The 19,008-nt window shown below is 36.5% G+C and overlaps 1 protein-coding gene across 4 annotated transcripts in view; it reads right to left on the reverse strand.

The window, feature by feature from the left end:
- Window positions 1–1,199: 1,199 nt before the first annotated feature.
- Window positions 1,200–19,008, reverse strand: part of WDR11 (WD repeat domain 11) — a 67,302-nt gene continuing 49,493 nt past the window's right edge. For 2 of the 4 annotated variants that reach the window (XM_005307682.5, XM_005307681.5), the window contains exons 18-29: window positions 18,722–18,836; window positions 17,268–17,439; window positions 14,931–15,039; window positions 12,352–12,414; window positions 11,002–11,067; window positions 9,828–9,999; window positions 9,340–9,435; window positions 8,166–8,331; window positions 7,112–7,209; window positions 5,316–5,461; window positions 4,779–4,858; window positions 1,200–3,621 (exon numbers count right to left, since the gene is read on the reverse strand). In XM_005307682.5, coding sequence (XP_005307739.2) covers window positions 3,464–3,621; window positions 4,779–4,858; window positions 5,316–5,461; window positions 7,112–7,209; window positions 8,166–8,331; window positions 9,340–9,435; window positions 9,828–9,999; window positions 11,002–11,067; window positions 12,352–12,414; window positions 14,931–15,039; window positions 17,268–17,439; window positions 18,722–18,836 — 1,441 coding nt within the window. In that variant the 3' untranslated portion in view covers window positions 1,200–3,463. Of the gene's footprint in view, window positions 3,622–4,775; window positions 4,859–5,315; window positions 5,462–7,111; window positions 7,210–8,165; window positions 8,332–9,339; window positions 9,436–9,827; window positions 10,000–11,001; window positions 11,068–12,351; window positions 12,415–14,930; window positions 15,040–17,267; window positions 17,440–18,721; window positions 18,837–19,008 lie in introns of all 4 variants that reach the window. The other 2 variants (XM_065552349.1, XM_065552348.1) reach the window with 1 other exon arrangement.

Genomic DNA, 19,008 nt, shown 5'->3' on the forward strand with positions numbered 1-19,008 from the left:
GCACACTTAATTCCTATATGGTTTCTTCACTGTTACTATGGTGCAGCAGCATCCTACTTAAGGTTGTGTTGGAGAGTTCAGTTTTGATGGGTGCTTTAAATCTTTATTTTGTAAAAATTTCATTGAAAGGACAAAACCCCCAAACGCAGAATATAGATAGCAAACATCATTTGAAATTCTTCATGGAGGTTTGACGATAAAAGAAATAAGTTTAAAAATCACCCATTTTGGCAATTATTTCATTGGACAATCTCACTTTTATTTGTACCATTTTACAAGAAATCTCACACGCTCTAGGACCTGTCCTTTGGCCACATTTTGCTCGTGCTGATTTGTAGAATCTCAGTTATACATCAGGAATATCTGTCTACAACATATTTTACGGTATTTTAGCCACAATGGCAAGTTTGTTCACCAAAATGAACTCACAGATTTTTAGTTTGATAAAGAATCTGCTGTGTTCTGAATGCTGTCACTCACTCATGAGGGAGACACACCGCACACCAGAGTGAGAGTCCTTCACTCAATACCCCTGCAGCCTAGAAAGAAGTTCTCTGAGCTGGGAAAGAAGAGACTGGGGGCTTAGCGACAGAGACCTCAACATGTTATGGCAAGATAACTTCCCAAATGCATGAAATGTATGACAGTCAGATGTGCTGATGTGTTGATATAATTGATATCAAGGCACGTCATCATCATTAAGCTTTCATGTTAGAGTGCAAATTTTGAGGAAGCTGAGGTACATAATGCTTTCTGATATCGGTTGGAGATGGAAGTGAAAGCCTTATGGAGTGTTTGAGTGTAGACAACAGAAAAGTGTAAAGGAATACACGTCTTTCCCCTAACTTCTTTCCATGCTTTTAAGGTTTTGAGTGAATGGGGCTGTGTCCGACTGTAATTTTAACTGACAAATTTAGGCTTTTTTTTTTCTTTTTTGCTAATAAAAGAGTAAGTTTATGAATACCAATCAAAAGTAAAGTTTTCAGCCATAATGTGACTAATATGCATGAAGCTGAACTTTATTTTCCCTCACCAAAACTAGTCCTGATCAGTAATCCACCTTGGATGGCTTTATAATAAAATAAAAATAAAATAAAATAATAATAAGGAAAAAGAAAATGAAAAAGGAGACACAGTCGGCATTTGGCCAAGTATAGCGATTGCAATATTTTTGAATTAAATCAAACACAACACAGTGGTTTTCAGAGTATTTTTTAATTACATTCTGTGACTGTGTTCATATCCAAATGGATTTTAGGAATGATTTTTACACTGTCCGTAATTTGTGCATAAAGATAACAGAAAACAGATAACATTGTGCAAGATGTACAACCTTCAGACTTAAAAATGAAGCACGTAGAAACACATCCAGCAGGAGGAAGGCCTTTTCAATAAGTTTTTTTCTTTATAACATGAAATCACAGATTTAAAACTGTACACTAAAGCATATGCAGAATTTTTTCAGACTTACTGAGAAAGGCCTATGGGGATTTGTCTAAGGACAGATTCTGCTACGCTTACTAACACTGAAAAGAACATGAGTAATTTTGGATATACTCAGTGTAAGTAAATGTTCCAGAATTTAGTCCTTAGTAGTTACATTAACTTTTATTCAACTACAAGTTAGGCAAAATAAATGCTTAAGGCAAATTTTGTTGTATATATTTTTCGAAGCTAACATAATTATATGTACTTTGTTTATAATACACTAAAGGAATGTACATTATGGTATGTGGAACATGTGGCAGGAAGAAATCAGATACATTATAGTTAAAACATTCAGTTTCCTGTTTATAGAAATGAAACTCAGATTTTCTATTTGTATAAAACCCACGATGTATTGAAATTTTATCATAAATGCCACTTAGGCTTACAGTTAAAAACATTTCTGGAGTTAGAGATGTAAACAAATATGGAGATATATGGAGAAATTTTATGTTCTGTTACTTTTAGTGTGTAACGCAAGTCAAAACAAGTCAAAACAACAGCTGAGCTACCACTTTGAAGATTTAAGTGATATGCTTCTTTACAATATCGTATATATTAAATTAGTTAGCGACAGTAACTTAATTTTAAGTGATTTTTAAAAGTAGCGGTTCCTTAGCTGACAGTTTCAGTATCCTTTACCTTCATTTTGTGAGTTCAATGTCACAATTCAGGCAAATCATATTTCAGCAGACATTCCTTTCTTGTAAAATGTTTCTTAATCAATGCAATCATAAAATAGATGCGTCTGCCACAAGCAACAGTAATGCAAAGAACACGATCAAACAAGCAGCTAGGATGCTATGGAAACTACCCAATGCTTAGGCTCAAATACTGTATGGCTGGCACAGCAATCAGGAGCAGAGATGCTTCCAGAGGCATTATCTGTTACATAAGTCCTGTCAACCAGGCCAGCCCTCCTCACAGTAAGGTAGGGAATGACATACTGAAGTCTATACTTTGTTATTTTGTAAAATGCTTTCTCTACCAACTGATGATGGCAGCTCATTCAACAGCTAACTATGCCACAGTAGCTCCTGAACCGGGGCGGGGGTGCAAGAGCAAGCGTGTTAGCAGCCCTTTCACCTAGTGATCTTGAATGCTGTGGAAAGATCCTGCCCTACAGCTTGTGTGGTAGGATCTTTTGATCTTAAGAAGTGAACAGTACAGTGCAGCGCAGCATTTAGTCGTTAAGGCATGGAGGAGGTTCACATTTAAAATAATATGGAATGGAATGTCTTTAAAATTATAACCACACTAATACGCTGAAGAAAACACTTTTTGATGGGGTTTGAAAAGTTAAAAAGGAGAAATTTGTAAGTACTTTTTAAGGATTTCTTATACTTAAAGCTTTCAAAGGTAATATTCACAGCTAACTTCAAGAATGTCAAAACACCCTGGACTTAGCCAAAATAATTATGGGGCTTGAGCAAAACATATGGCTTTGATGGTGACATGCATGTTTTTGTGATCTACATTTATTCCTTAACTAATTTTTCTTATTAATGTACAGAATCCATAATATATGCATATAAACTCACCTATGATGAATTCCAAATGTCTATAAAGGTCTCTTAAAAAAGTAAAAGTAGCCCTCCCTCAAACTTAACAAATCTTTTAGCAAATTCTGGAACCTTGATCTCTATGCCTAGGATCAAAAAGTTAAAAGCATTTCCAGTTGTATGATTTTTCAGACGTTTCTATGCCTCTTCTCAGAAGTGAGGATAATTTAAAAAAAAAATCTGAGATAACTTAAAACTAAGCTCTGTCTTAACTAGTTATTATCATTGTCTCCACATATATCTCTTTTTAAAAGTCTTGTCCAAATGAAACATCCTATATCTATATGATCCCTAATGTAATGGTCCAAGAGAGAGGATATTTTCATACAATGGAATCAATCTCATTAACCTTGGAAATGTGACTGACAAATGCCCCATCTGATGGAAATCTTATATTTTTATGACAAATGAAGTTGTCACTCTTCAGTCACTTCCTCTTTAGGTTGTTTAAGCTCATTCAATAAATCTTTACCAGCTGCTCCTGCTTTTGAAGCAAACAGAATAGCACCCTGCTTAAAACCCAATGTCTTCAAGCTTCTGGCATAATCCGCAAATACCACGTGGATTAGTTTATGTAAATGGTGGTTAAGGAAAACAGAAGTGAGAGATAATGGAGAAGGCTCAGAACCAGGCTTCTCTTATACCCACCCATGTCTAAGCAGGAAATGCTGAACACTACTGTTAATCACTTGTTCGCTTCTGGAACAAGATACCAAGTATCATCTAAAAGCAACCTCCTAAGCACAAATTATGGCAAAAATCCTAATGCAAATGATTTTACAAATAGCTGCTCGGCACCATTATTTCAGATCATCTAATGGCAGCAACAAATTAAATACAGCAAAATTCTGATGAGGGTCTATGGAAATTAATTTGAACACCCAGATACAACAATACAAATTTAATATCTTATCTTGACATATATTAGTTTTCTAATGGTATAAAGATCCCATTTTTAGCAAACAGACTGCAAGATATTGGCAATAAAATAAGCTGGGATGATCTATAGGACTCACTTGTGGCTTTGTCAGGTGGGAGCACCCAGGTCATCCCAAAATTCATGTAAATAAAAATCTTTATAATGGTTACAATTTTCAAGGTTCAACACATTAGCAGAAGTGTACACTGGACGAAACAAGTTCTCAGGTGGCTTTTTTATTGTTAAGCTTTCATCTCACACTACACTTCGATCTATAACTTACATAATTCTTACAAGATCAAAACTGATGATCTTTTTAGTAAAGAAAAAAAGATATTCTTGCTAGCACACACTGCAGGGGAGTGTGCCAAAAGACCTGAAATTTAACGTACATTGCGGTGTACAATTTTTAAAAAGATAACTGCCTCATTAACCTAGCTAGCTTAACCTAGCTATGTGCCCAGCAGTAACCAGCAATTTAGCCCAAGTTCCATCAGCATCAACATTCTGCCATCTGCTCCTTTCTCCACTCCCAAATTTAAAGGTGTGAATTTAGGTAGTAGCATGCACAGGTTTGCTCTTATTCTTGCTCCCTTGTTTGTTTCCCAATGCCACTGATTTAACAGACTACAGGAAGAGGCTGGTATTGTGATTTGGGTGTATATTTTCTCTCCACTCATTTCCTTATTCTGTTGTTCCTTCAAGAAGTGAAGTACATACCCTGGGGGAAATAATTACTAGGAGTTTCTTTTCCTGTACAGACTAGCTAATTTTATATATATACACACCATATGTCTTTAGGAAAAGGATATTTGTATCTTCATTAACTTCAATTGTGCCATACTTCAAACACACCTCAACAAATAAGGCAGCTCTATCAAAATACCTCATGCTGTTGAAAAGAAAAACAAACAAACTTGTTAGGACAGGAAGATGTAAAAGTTCTTCAAACCATTTTGATCTGGCTTACATAACTCTGTAATTCAAGAGTATTCAATGAGTTGATCTTTGAGGCTGAAGTTTTGAAAGGACAAGATTCAATTTACTAGCTCTGAGTAACAGCTATTATAAAATGTTAGCACTCGTTTAGATGCTGGCACCTTTAAAAGCTGCTGAAAAATTTAAAATGCCAGCATTTTCCCTTGAAATTACAGAAAAAGCATCAGTACAAACACATAGACAAGGATGACATGCTGTTGAGGTAACTGTCAACTAAAGAAAACAGAATGAATTGTTCAAAAACTGAATTAAATGTAAGAAGTTCACAGAAAAAAACGTATTTCCTGATCATACGTTCAGCTGACAATTTTGGACAAAGCAGTGTAGAGAATGTGCTCATTCAGCCCTACCTGTGCAGCATCTCTGCAACTCTCGTAAAACATCCTAGTGATAAGAGGACAAGGATGGCCTTGGATTTCTGGTTGACTTGGGGAGAGCAAAGGTGATCAACCCAACGTTTCAAGACATCACCACACTCCTCTGAATTCAAACGAACCTTTGGGAGATAAAGAAGACTCAAGTCTGAAGGCACAAATTGCTATATAACTAAAGAAAACATTTCTGTGACAAGCCACGTACAAGTTTACTTCAAGATTTTATTTGATTATAACTTCACTACAACTCAGCAGATTCTTACTCAGAGTTTATCTCAAGTTACCACTTCCAAAGTCCCAAATGCACTGGTCCCTAGAATGATGATAACGAGGAAAATGAGAAACACAAAAAAGTTCTCAGATCACTTAAACCTTGACATAGGAAATCAGGCTTGCTTGCTTGCTATGCATTCCACTACACGTACTCCTGACGGTATGCAGAAGTCTTCCAGGGGGTACATCAACTCATCTAGATATTTGCCTAGTTTTACAATAGGCTACATAAAGAGCACTAGCAAAGTCAGTACCAACTAAAATTTCATATGACTTGTTTATACGCTCTAAACACAGTACACTGAAATGTAAGTACAATATTTATATTCCAATCCATTTATTTTATAATTACATGGTAAAACTAAGAAAGTAAGCAATTTTTCAGTAATAGTATGCTGTGACACTTTTGTATTTTTATATCTGATTTTGTAAGCAAGTATTTTTTAAGTGAGCTGAATCTTGGGGGTACGCAAGATAAATCACCCTCCTGAAAGGGGTACAGTAGTCCAGAAAGGCTGAGACCCACTGCACTAACAAGCTTTGCTGCAATCAAAAGTGTCAAGGAATTAAATACAATGGGAGAAATCTCAACTTCTCCTAAAGATCTAAAAAACCAAAACAGGCAAATAAAAATGGGACTCTCATCTTTGGGAAAATCTATATTGCCCCTCTCCCTTACCTCTTCCAGTGAAATAGCTAAACAGATTGAAATTTTTATTACTTTACGATAGACACCCGTGAAAGTGAAATATAGCATCTTTTTATTATTTTAATTTTTTTCCAGACATTAAAATAAATCACATAAGGGATATACATTTTTACAAAAGAAAAATGTAGATAACAATCAGAGCAGATTATTAAAATGTCTTTGACAAATCTTTGGTCACAAACTAGAAAAAAGGGAATTTTGACCATTGTTAGTCCCCAATCCTATAATCTGATCCATGCAGGTGGGCCTCTGTGACTCCCTATGGGAGAAGGTGTCTGCCTGCAATGATCCAGTTGCAGGGTTGGGACATTATAGCTTAATGCATTGGAAAGAACTTTTCTCATTGATATGTTTCTGAATTGATACTGTAAATTCTTCAAGTCTGAAGGACCTCGAAATCCACACTAATCTCTATAAATATACGTTTTGAGGAAGGCTTTTTATGTTCAAAGTTTAATTTATACTTATTTTATTTCCAATGTTCTGCAAGCTGTTAAGGTAAAGAAAATGTCTTTTACGACTAAATGAAAGACATAGGATATAGGATATCTTTTGCATTTTTAGTTACAGGTGGCATTTTTGACTGGGTCATGGGGAAAAAATGTAGACCGTAACCAATTAATAGAATATCAATGGAACAAAGTCATCAGTGTATTTTTGTTGCAAGCTAACTGAATCATTGACAGTATATAAACAAAACCAAATGCCACTGCAGTTTAAAATAAGACAAAAATTGATGCAGGGCTTCTTTGTACTATCTGGTAATAATCTGGATTGAGCAATTACATACTTTTGCAAGCCATGCTGCACGGTTCCATTCTCCATAGGTTTGCAAATAACGACACGCATCAGCAGCTTTATCTATTAGACTGAGCAACTGCACTCCCTCTGGAAAATAAAAGTAGATTACCTAAAACTTGACTCTCAGCTAAGGTAAAAAAAAATAGTTGCTATTTAAATGCAACAGATCCTCCTAGAAAGGATCCACTGCTGCCTTTTGGAATACAGGAGCTCCACAAAGTTCCTAGTTCTAACATCCACCTCTTCATGCATTCTAGAGCTTTGGAGCTCTGAAGGTTATCCAGGACACCATCTCCCTTTGCCTTACATGACATCTGCAGAGCTTAGAAATGCTCCACAAGGTCCTAACCTCTCCTCTGCTTCTCTTTGCCTCAAACAGACATGCTAAGGAGATTATTGGACCATGTAGACTTAATCAGTGTCACAGAATTATACCAAACAATAAGCCCGATTTCTGCAAATCATCCTTTAACTTTTTTTTTCAAAAAGTAGCCTAGGCCCTAAAAAAAATATTAACAAAACAGAGTAATACGCTTAAAAAATGTCTAATCACCTATAAACATAAGTAGTTCCACTACATGACTTCAGAAATTCCAGTCAGTCACCTTACAACAAGCATTTATTACATTAGGTAGAAAAAACACGAAGATATAGTTCTAAGAGCCTATTTATATATTAATGGTTTTGAAACAAACTGAAATATAAAAGGACTTTCATTTCCAACCTGTGTGTTTTAATTTTATCCTATAAATATGCTGTTTTCATTAGGAATGTGGCAGCAGCCTTCTTTGGTATTAGCAATAAATTGCAAACAGGCTCATTTCTGGAATACGGTTTGTAATAAAAAATAGACCGACTTGTTTAGCCTTCTTATCAAGTACTTACAATTATGTCTAATGCTTTTTGTATATCTGCAAACCCTATAAAACAAGCACCCTATCTATGGTTTACTGTAAAAAGAGGCTTTTTGTCTACCTGTATTAATTTCCATAATAATTATCAGTATTAATTGCTTACAAACAAAAGGAAAACACATATTTTACCTGCTAACTTTCCATTTGCTATCATATTGGTTGCTACCAGTTTAATGGTGCTTTGAGAAGGACCTGATGAAGTGACGGTAGTGACCAAACATGCCTTGAGTGAATCACAGTAGTAATGCGGGTTTTCTGCACTTGTCTCTAATAATAGTTGTACTGCTCTGTCAGTCTGGTGAGAAAAAATAAAATTACATCATCTTAAAAATCCCACACTTTTGTTTGGATGTTTTAACCTTTTAAAAAACTAAAAAACAAACAAAAAAACCAACTACTAACAGTTATAGTAACAGAGATAAGAGGAAAAAAAATCTATTTTTTCAAGTTTGTTTACTAACTGACTACGGTCCCAATTCAAGAATGCACCTTATTTTATTCAGGACACCACTTAAGCACACATGATCTGAATAGGGATACGGTTAAAGCACATGCTTAAGTGCTTTCCAGAAAGAGGGCCTACATAGCGGAATCAGTAAATTGAGTATGCAATTTTCCCTGTTTGTGTGGTCTTTCACAGCAAGAGAGGAAAGAAAAGCAACTTAAAAAGTAGGAGTGAAATAAGATTGTATAAGCAAAGAAACTGGTCAGAGGATGGTACCTGCAATAACCTAGCACCATTTTTTAAAAAATTCACTATATTTAAAGTTGATAAGTTAACGAATTATGGAGAAATATGAAAGGCATTATATATACTTAGTAAAATCTGATTTTAGGCTGCACTGGTTGTGTTGGTATATTATCTCTTTATTCATGTCAAATCTTTTAGATCTGACAGGAGTCACTGATGCCACTATGTCGTCTTGGAAACTTGCATACCAATACTAGCAGTTTTTCCCTGCAAATACTAAGCTATCTGAGCAGCTTGATTATTTTCTTTCAGAGAACTCAAAGGGTAGTATCTGTTTGGTCATCTGACTGAAGAAAGACCCATGTGGAGTTCCAAAAGAAGGATGTGTGTTGAGGTGCTTTTCATATTTAGATGACACTTAACTCTGTTTCCAGTCGAACAACATACCCAACTGTCTAGCCAAGACTGGGTCTTGGCTGTAGGCTAGCTTGAAGAAACTCGGCCCAGATAAGACAGATATAATGTTGTATGGATAGAGGAAGTATTGAAAAGAACACACAAAACCCACAGAAACAGGTAAGGACATTACAAACAAACAAGCCACTCACAAACCTGCCCCAAGAGAAGAAGTTGGTCAGCACATTTCCTGGTGTGGTCATAGGTTGATCTTTTAACCTCCTGTAGATGTACCCTTTCAAGCTGAAATTTCTGCAGAGAAAAATTTAAATGATTACAAATCTGAGAATAAACTAACTAATATATGAAAATGAACTTTTTCCATAATATAAATTGGAAACACCTGCAAAATTACGTGAGCTTAAAAATATATATAAATATGAAGTACATATGAATGATCTTATAAGACTATGATAAAAAGCCCAGCCTTTAAATAGTACTGAATGCTTTAAGTTCACAATAACAAACACACTGAGTTAAGGGTAAAACTCCATTATTAAAACACAGTCATGCACCTTTTACTTTGAAATAAAAGTGAGGCACTTATATGTAGGAGCTTTAAAATCAAAAGGGAAGAAATGCTCTTCATTTTGTTGATTTAGTCACATACCTACTAAATACTATTTATAAACAGTTTTCAATACCTGGAAGTAGGAATTTTCACACAGTATGTCATAGCATATATCCAATGGGTTGATTAATTTTTCTTGCAGACTATCTGTAGTTTTTGCAGTTAGTGCTTTTTCCTGAGAGAAACTGTGCAAATAATGGGAAGCAACACTCCAAAAATGCAGTTCTGATTCATCCCCATAGAGTCTGAGAAGTCAAAAATCAAAATGAAGCAAACCCTACCATTATACATTGTAGCTACAACATGAGACTAGTTTAAATTCCCAAACCCCCAATACAATCACTTGTAGCCATAATACTGATTCATTGTAGATTCCCCCCCTCCCCCCCAACATACTACTAGCAATTGTTCTGTATTTTAAAATAATTTCTTTATTCAGAGAATAAGGTACCTGCTTTTTGGAATCACAAATATTGTGGGTTACCAATAAGACTTCTTATATATGACATCACAATGATCTCTTTTGAAATATGTTTGACAAACTAGGAAGTAGCAAGTTGGAGGAAAGACTTTTACAAGGTTAGTTAAGGCTCAGTCAATCTCTCCACAAACCAGTTTAGCAAATCTATCTGCATAATCTATCCTTAACTTAATTTTCTGGATTGCTTTATGCTTCACCATTAAGACACCTTTTCAACTTTAGGGGGAAAAAATCAATCATAAAAGCTTGGAAGCAACTAAAAAATGCAGAACATGTTAAAAATTGTTATGATTTGGGCAGAGTAATAACATGACAATGGTCACGGAATTAAAAAAAGAGCCCCACTTTCTCTTTTTCTTTGCTTTGCATATGGGCCTAGATCTTAGGTTATAAGCTCTTTGGGAGAGAGACTGGACTCTATATTCTAGTAAAGTACCGAATACACTTTTGGGCATTGTACGAGTAACTACTACTATTTCAATGTAGGCATGGTAGTTTCGTACACCTTTCTAAAATGCAATTCTGTTCAACCACATTAAAGGAGTCTTTTCATTGTAATATAAAACTCAGTGCAAATACAAATAATACAGATAGTAACTTAGACCCCATCCTTGAAATACATACACATTCTTAACTTTATGTATATCATTAGTGTCAATCATTTTAATAATACTACATACATGCTTAAAGTTAAGCACATTTGTAAGTGCTGACAGGGTCAGGATTATTTAGAAAAACCTTTTGACTTTATCTGAATCTCTGTTACCTTGCAACCAGTAAACATCTCTGCAATAGAGTAAATTCAGGATCAAGAACAAGTTTCTTGATGTCACTGCAAAAAACAGAAAGTCATATCTGATCTATAATATGCTGGGTAAGATTTTTAAAAAACAAGTACTATACATTACATCTAGGAATTAAAGTTTAAAAACGAAAAGAAGCCTTTTATATCTTCTTGTCAGACAAGGAAAGTAGAAGTTTATTTCATGTTGGCCTGACCAAAGGCCTCTATCAAATAATATTTAATCACGGCAATAGAAACTATACAAGTTTAAGTATGCCTAAACCTTTACAGGAGCAATTCACTGTTTATGAGTTTTAATAGTTAAAATCAGTCTGTCAAGAATGCCTTCTGACTTGCATGTATTGTAATACATGTTAACTACCAGAAGAGTATACCTGAAGCTGTAATATTAGCTTGCAGTTCTATATATTATAAAATTAAATTAACAATCATGTCATAATTATGTAAATATAATCTGAATGGTGTCACTGGACAACAAATACATGTATTATAAAGCTATGAATTTGGGTTTTGCATGCATTTTTCTACATACAGAAGAAAATTCGCTTTTTTTTTTTGGGTGTAGGGGAGGAAAGGGGAAGTGCTTCCAGTTTCTTCACTGCAAAGACTGCCTTAATAGTTTAAATGAACGTACTGCCATCTGTTGGCTATGCAACCAGGGAGACTGATGAAATATCACCAGAAGTATGAACTTCACCCATGAAGAGTAACTTATCTTGAAAGGGTAGGATTTTCAAAAGTGCCAATGTGATATTTTTCTGGTCAGGGTTTAAAATTCTGAATAATGTTTCGAATTATACTTTTTTTAAAAAAAATAGGCTGCACCCACTTGGTCCAGGCAGCACTCTGAGGAGCAGACATGTTGAGAAACATTTGCCAATAAACTGTGAATGCCATTTGAATTTAAATGCTCAATATTCCTGGGCCTCCTGCTGGCAGCCACCATCGTCTGTGGCATCAACCATGTGACAACCCAAATGTCTCAAATTAGACATGAGTTTCATCCCACTTTAATGTTTAATACAGTAAATTATTCTGTGAAGTCAATATTAAACAATTTATTTTAAGAAAGATTTCCGATTTGGGAAGAATGCTACCGTTCGCTTTTCATTAGACAAAGCAGGTCATGAAGTAAGTTAAATTTCATTTATTGTAACAAGTACTTATCTTTAAACACAGTAAAATGTTTTAATATAAAAATAAAGTTATTCCAGACTGGCTGCTAAATGAAAAACCAATCATTACAACTTTTGCTGCTGTAATCTCAGTCAAAGCAGTATTTTGTTAAAACATTAATAAAATGGTTCTTACTTGGACAATGAATTCAGCTGTTTTTGAAGCAGTTTTTTAATATTGTCATGCTCTGGATAATCACTGCAAAGAAAACATTTGATTTAACAGGAATATATATTCTAAGAATTTTATATTTCCTCATAACTAAATTGGCAATATTATCTGAAGTGGCAGAAGAGTGATGGCTATGTACAACACAAAGCATGGAGGAAACAAACTTAATGTTCTCATGTCCTTAATAAAAAAACAGTTTAGACAGAAAATCATTGGACAGCATTTACTAGTTCCCAAGTACTAATCATGGCTAATCTTCACTCCTGCTCACCCTCATTACTCCCACAGCTTTGTTACTGTCTCCCTTCTCTTCGCATTTCCTTCTTATCCACTCACCTTTAGGTCTCCCCCTTTTTCATGTTGCCTGCCCATTCCTAATCCTCAATCCCACTTGTCTCACAAGTTCTTTTCTTATCTCCACTTTTTTTCTCTATTGCTTACTCCTGCTTATTTTCAGCAATAATAAATCCAATCTTGACCATCCTCTTAATCTTACCCTTTATGCCCAACTGTCACCATGGCTTTCCCACACTGGTCCCTCACTCATCAATCTCATCCCCATTTCAACTACAGTAGAACCTCAGAGTTACGAACACCAGAGAGACGAACTGACCAGTCAATCACACACCTCATTTGGAATCGGAAGTACGCAATCAGGCAGCAGACACAGGGGGGAAAAACCAAATGCCGTACAGTACAGTGTTAAATGTAAACTACAAAAAATATAAAGGGCAAGTTAAAAAAAGACTTGACAAGGTAAGGAAATTGTTTCTTTGCTTGTTTAATTTAAATTAAGATGGTTAAAAGCAGCATTTTTCTCTGCATAGTAAAGTTTCAAAGTTGTATTAAGTCAATGTTCAGTTGTAAATTTCTGAAAGAACCACCATGTTTTGTTCAGAGTTATTAACAACCTCCATTCCAGAGGTGTTCAGAACTCTGAGGTTCTACTGTATTCTCGAATGCCGGCTTTCATAAAAAGACCATCCCCAATCTGTTCACCTCTCACTCCCTTCCATCTCCTTGAACTCACAGAAACCCAGATTTCCCCTTACAACACAGTAGCCTTAATTTTCAAAAGTGGTTCATGATATTGGGTGCCCTACTTTTTAGGTGCCCAACTTGAGAAACCCGAAAGTGGCCTAGTTTTCAGAGAGTGGGTGCTCAGTACTTCTGAAAACCACTCCCCTTTAAGAAGTCTCCAGTTAGGCACCCAAAAATAGAGGCCCTCAAAATCACTACCCACTTTGGAAACCGTAGGCCAACATGTTTGCAGCTGTTCTTTCTTATGGCAGTCTTTCCTTCTCTCACATCCTCCAAACTGAGGGCTTGCCCACACAAACACTTAGTTGGCAGCAAGCTGGTGTGTGAATCTACCCCATACTGGCCTGCTGTACAATAAATGTCTGTGTTGACCCTGCTGCTGTGCACTAAAAATTCCCAAGTGAGCTTTAATGTACTCTGTTTCAAAGCAGCCTAGATCAAAGCATACATGGAATTTTTAGAGCATGGCAGCACAGTCCACATGGACACTTAGAGCACGGCATGCTAGTGAAAGGTACAGTCACACTCCAGCTAGCCATGAACTAAGTGTCCATGTAGACAAGCCCTGAGATGGCTCCCAAAGGCTGCAGTGGAAGTGTCTATCTTCTCTTCTCTTGCTGTTTGCATCCCCTTCCTCTTTCTCACTCCATTTCCATTTTTGATCAATACCCCATTCAACTCCCTATTCCCTTCCTTTCAAAGCTGAAATCTGCTCCCCAACGGACTCACTGCTCTCCATCTCATCACAAACCGTCATGCTTCTCTTTGGGGAGTTCAACTTTCACGATGGTGTCCTGCATAGCCCCTTTAGCTTCCACCTCCTTACCATCTCATTTGACTTATGTACTTTATATTTTATTTGCATTAAGGCCATATTAATAATATATATCATGCAAATAAGATTGCCTATATTGACCATATCATTTTGCACACTGATTATCTTCTTAGATTGTAAACTCTTTAGGGCAAGGAGTGAATCTTCCTATGGTCTGTACATTGCCCTGAACAATCCTCATGGGGTCTAAGCTATTGAACTATAAATAATGAATGTTACATCCTGATAAGGTGCTCCATTCTGATAGGAATCTGCACCTCTAAAGAGGAAACATGATCATTAGTATAGGTGAAGGGACACTTGGAATTACTCTCTAGTGGCCACCTCTTAACTTTGAAATCACCTGCTTTTAGAATGAAAACATATTTTTGGTTTTTGATACAATATGTTGCATGAGTTTCTAATTCTGACTACAGACAATTGCTATCATCTTAAAAACTTAGGGTCTGTTTTCAAAGATGAAGGTAGGTGGTGCCACTTGAAATAAAACAAATCTATGACCTCACATCCCTCTTGGTTGATGAGAGCGAAGTACTGCCCCTCCATTCCGACTGCTCCTCAAGTGCTGAAGTTCACCCATTTAACAACCTTCTCCCAAATAATACATAGGAGATCTGCATGCGATAATAGTTAAAAGTTTGAACAGAAAATGAAAACAAAGCCTTACATGTGTAAAATATCTAGAGTACATTTATCATTCCATGGCTGATGCAGCAAGAAGGCTTTTAAAGCTAATGAGGCCCTTGGAACAAGGAGATAAGGGCACCACACAGGCTCTGAAATAGAAGAAAGGCAGAGAGGAGGGAAATGAGTCATAGTCAAGATCTGTGAGTAGCTAACCTCTAATGACATAGCATTTAAAAACTATAAAATGTATTGCTTGTGCCAGAAGATAAAATATTAGATGTTGGGCCAGATTGTAATCCCAGATGTACAGCATGGATCATTGCACATGAAAGTCTGCCATTACACATGAGCAAAAAGATTTTCTAGGACATACAGTTAGTCACTATACATTTACAATCAGAACCTGCAAAAAGAACAGGAGTACTTGTGGCACCTTAGAGACTAACAAATTTATTAGAGCATAAGCTTTCGTGGACTACAGCCCACTTCTTCGGATGCATATAGCTTATGCTCTAATAAATTTGTTAGTCTCTAAGGTGCCACAAGTACTCCTGTTCTTTTTGCGGATACAGACTAACACGGCTGCTACTCTGAAACCAATCAGAACCTGGTCTCCTCTGTCTTTGGCTTTTAGTTTAGTTAAAATCTGGTTGCAGATGAATTTGCAAAGTAAAAGTGAAATTTGAGTTAAGCAGAGATGTATGTGGCGGAATGATTCTATAAAGCAGATGTGAAAAAAATTCACGCAAGAAATGCCAGAATGCCTCATCCTTACACATCACAATTACTATGGACTCCAGTGAAACTGAGTCTTTATCACAGCATTCAGGAATATCTGCAGTGAAAACAGGAAGCATCAATATGGTTTTATAGGGAGGGAATTAAACTAAACGTATATCGATACTGAATGCCTCAAAACTCTGGTCAGTAGAGATACTTGTGCCTAACTATTGTCATAATGAATCAGATTGGTGGTCCATCTAGTCTGATATCTAGTCTCTGACACCAATAAGATGCTCCAGAGGAAGGGGTTAGATTTCCTGTCCTAGAAAATTATTGAATTATCTGCTCCTATGGGAAGTTTCCTTCTAACCTCCACCTGTTAGTGTTTGGCTTAATCACAAAACTATGACGACTTTTATTTCTTATATTTTCTATCTTATCTCATGTAACCTGTGAGTGTTTTCATTATTGCTATAAATGTCTAATCCTTTTTTGAATCACACTAAATTCTTGGACTCAGTGATACCTTGTCCTTTAAGCACCACAGGTTAATGACATAAATATGCATTTACACAGTTTAATTTTCAGGTCTCAAAAGATAATTTATGGTAACTAAACTATCCTTCAATGATGCTGATCGCACTGTTACTTGTCTTTCGTCAAAACTATAGCCTTCATAATAGGAAAAAACAATCAATTTTTATTGTAGACAAAGTTAGCAAAGTACTGTATATTAAATCAGAATATGTATCAAACACAGCATCAAATGATGATACCCTTACTCTCACAAATAGTCCCAATGATTTTAATGGGACTGACCAACAATTTGAAAAATCTGGATCATCTTCAACTCACGATTTAATGTATTAACCATTTTAGCTGCACAGTTTACCCCAAAGATGAAAGAATGTAAAAGCAATTTTTTGTAAGAACTTATGCTAGCTAAAAACATTGTAAAAAGTCAGATAAGGCTGTCACAAATTGACGCACTTCTACAATTTCATGGAAACATCCACTTTGGCCATTGTCAATAACTAGGATTCAAATTCTGGAAATATACAGCAGTATAACAAAAGCAATTTTTCATGTATCACAAACATGACTAAAACTCATGCTGTGTATGTGAATGACTGTTCTGATGCAATGAATTTATGTATATTTATGCAGATAAAACTAAAAAAGCAAAACATGAGTTATTTAGAAATATCAAAAGCTGTATAACCTATTATAAAACTGATCCATTTTCCCAAAGTTTCTGGTGTTTGTGAGCTACTTCATTTTCTGGCTTAAACCAGTGGTCTCCAAAGTGGGGTTCGCGCACCCCAGGGGGTGCGCCAGAGGATCCTTGGGGGTGCGCGGCAGGAGGAGCTCTCTTTTGGGGGGGGGGGGGGGCTTCAGCAGTTCGGGCAGGAGTCCGAGCGGCTTTTTATTTTTATTTTTTGCTTCGGCGCAGCAGGGGGTGCACGCTCAAAAATTTTTTACTGATAGGGGTGCGCGATCAAAAAATTTGGAGACCACTGGCTTAGACTGATGTCAGTTTTAAACAGTAAAGACTATTTTGCACACCTTTCGAAATGAAATATACTATGGTCTGTAGCAAAAGGGAAACAATTCAAAGCACATGAGCATTAGGTGCTGTTGAGATCTCTCAGACCTGTTAATACTTGTTCATCCATTCTAAAACATGTTGACTTCATAGTTGTCTCTAGAACTCTGATGCACCCATCATCTGATGCCAAGATCACTTTGTCTGAGGTACAGCAATCCACATCCAGTATTCGGAAGTTGACATTTCTTCCACTTCTTAAACTGCTTACCATCTGCACCTTGAAATATTAAGACATTTTTGCTTTTAGTAATGCTGTTAATCACACTGGTCAAAATTCTGTGTTGTGTCTCCCAGAGGCGTTTCACAGAACTCGCAAGATAGGTGGAGCTGGAAGGGCTAAGGTGGCATCTTTGCACCCTCCTGATCCTGGAATGCTCTGGGGGCTGGAAGGGCCCCGGTATAATTTAGAGAGCTCTGAGGGCCAGCCCAGGTTAGAGTAGGCTGCCCTATGGGCCACGGAACTCTCTGCAGTGCTGCATTCTGAGGCCCTGTCACTCCCCAGCCTTGCCCCAAGGGCTTGGGAAAGGGTCTTTAGAGAGCAGCTTAATTCTGCAGTGCCTGCATCAGATATAGTGCTTTTCAGACACCCTTTACACTGTTCCAGTATACTAGAGTGGCTTGCAGTGAAGCAGCAGCTCTGTGGCATGACACTGAAGACAATGATGCTCCACTACAGACATACAACAGAGTTGGAACATCATAGAGAAGGAACAAATTCTAGAGACAGATCTAAGGAGATGTGGGTCTTGTAAGTTGTTTTCCTGGAGACTTTGACAGATTTTCAATTGGAAGTCAATGAGCATTTTAAGGCTTCTACCTAAAAAACCTTCTTTCATTCACAAAAGGAGGGAGTGAACAGCTGCAGGGAGAAATAACCAGTAGCATGGACATCATTCCTGGAGGAAAAGATTACAGCCTGCTCTGACTGTGGAATCAATGGAGTTCAAGTGTCTATGGACCTCTGGAGGGAGGAATACAACTCCAACTACATAAAATGAATCCCAGAATTTTTAAGAGCAATTTTCCCTAATACAGATTTTTCTTGCAGGAGAGGAGAAGCAGGGCCAATGTTAATATCAAGTGTCTGGCCTTCTCATATCCTCTAATAAGTTAAAACCAAGCTCTGAAGATAAGACAACTTTACAATTCCATAAATGTAGATGTTCATTAAACTTTGATAAAGTTTTTGGAAGGGAGATTTTTCTCTTTCTAAGTCTGAGTTCAAAACAACATATACAACCCAAACTCACTGGAAGGGTGGTAAAATTGTATATTTCAACAGAGCGTCAGCTTTCATAGTGAAAGGCACTTCTCAACTGAAAACAGATTGAAAAAATTAAAAACTAAAAGTCCTTTGTGAAAGGCTGGGTAACTATTATACAGATGTCAGCAACAGATTAAGTATTATTTTAATCAGATTGCTTGGGCACCTGACCTTTTCTAATTCAAAGCAGCATATTTTGCACACAAGTGAATACTGATAAGAAATAGATGTGTACCTCTTTTGTGTCCCAAACTTCAGCTCCATCATTGTACATTGTTATCACTTTTTGATTTCCTTTCCCAGGGGCAAAGCGTATTTTTCTCACCCAGCTTCGGTGCGTGGGGATCCCCCTGGGGACAAAAGGGCAACAGGTTCAATTTCATTCTCAGGAACAGATATGTCATAAATTGTTAATATAAATTCTCCCTTAAGCATTTACACTTTGATCCTGTATAAATTTGTAGAACTAATCATCCAAAGCTATATAAATAGATTAGCAAAAAACCCACAAAATATCAAAAA

This window comes from Chrysemys picta, chromosome 7, assembly GCF_011386835.1.
Source record: "Chrysemys picta bellii isolate R12L10 chromosome 7, ASM1138683v2, whole genome shotgun sequence".
In the NCBI taxonomy this organism is placed as follows: Eukaryota; Metazoa; Chordata; order Testudines; family Emydidae; genus Chrysemys; species Chrysemys picta.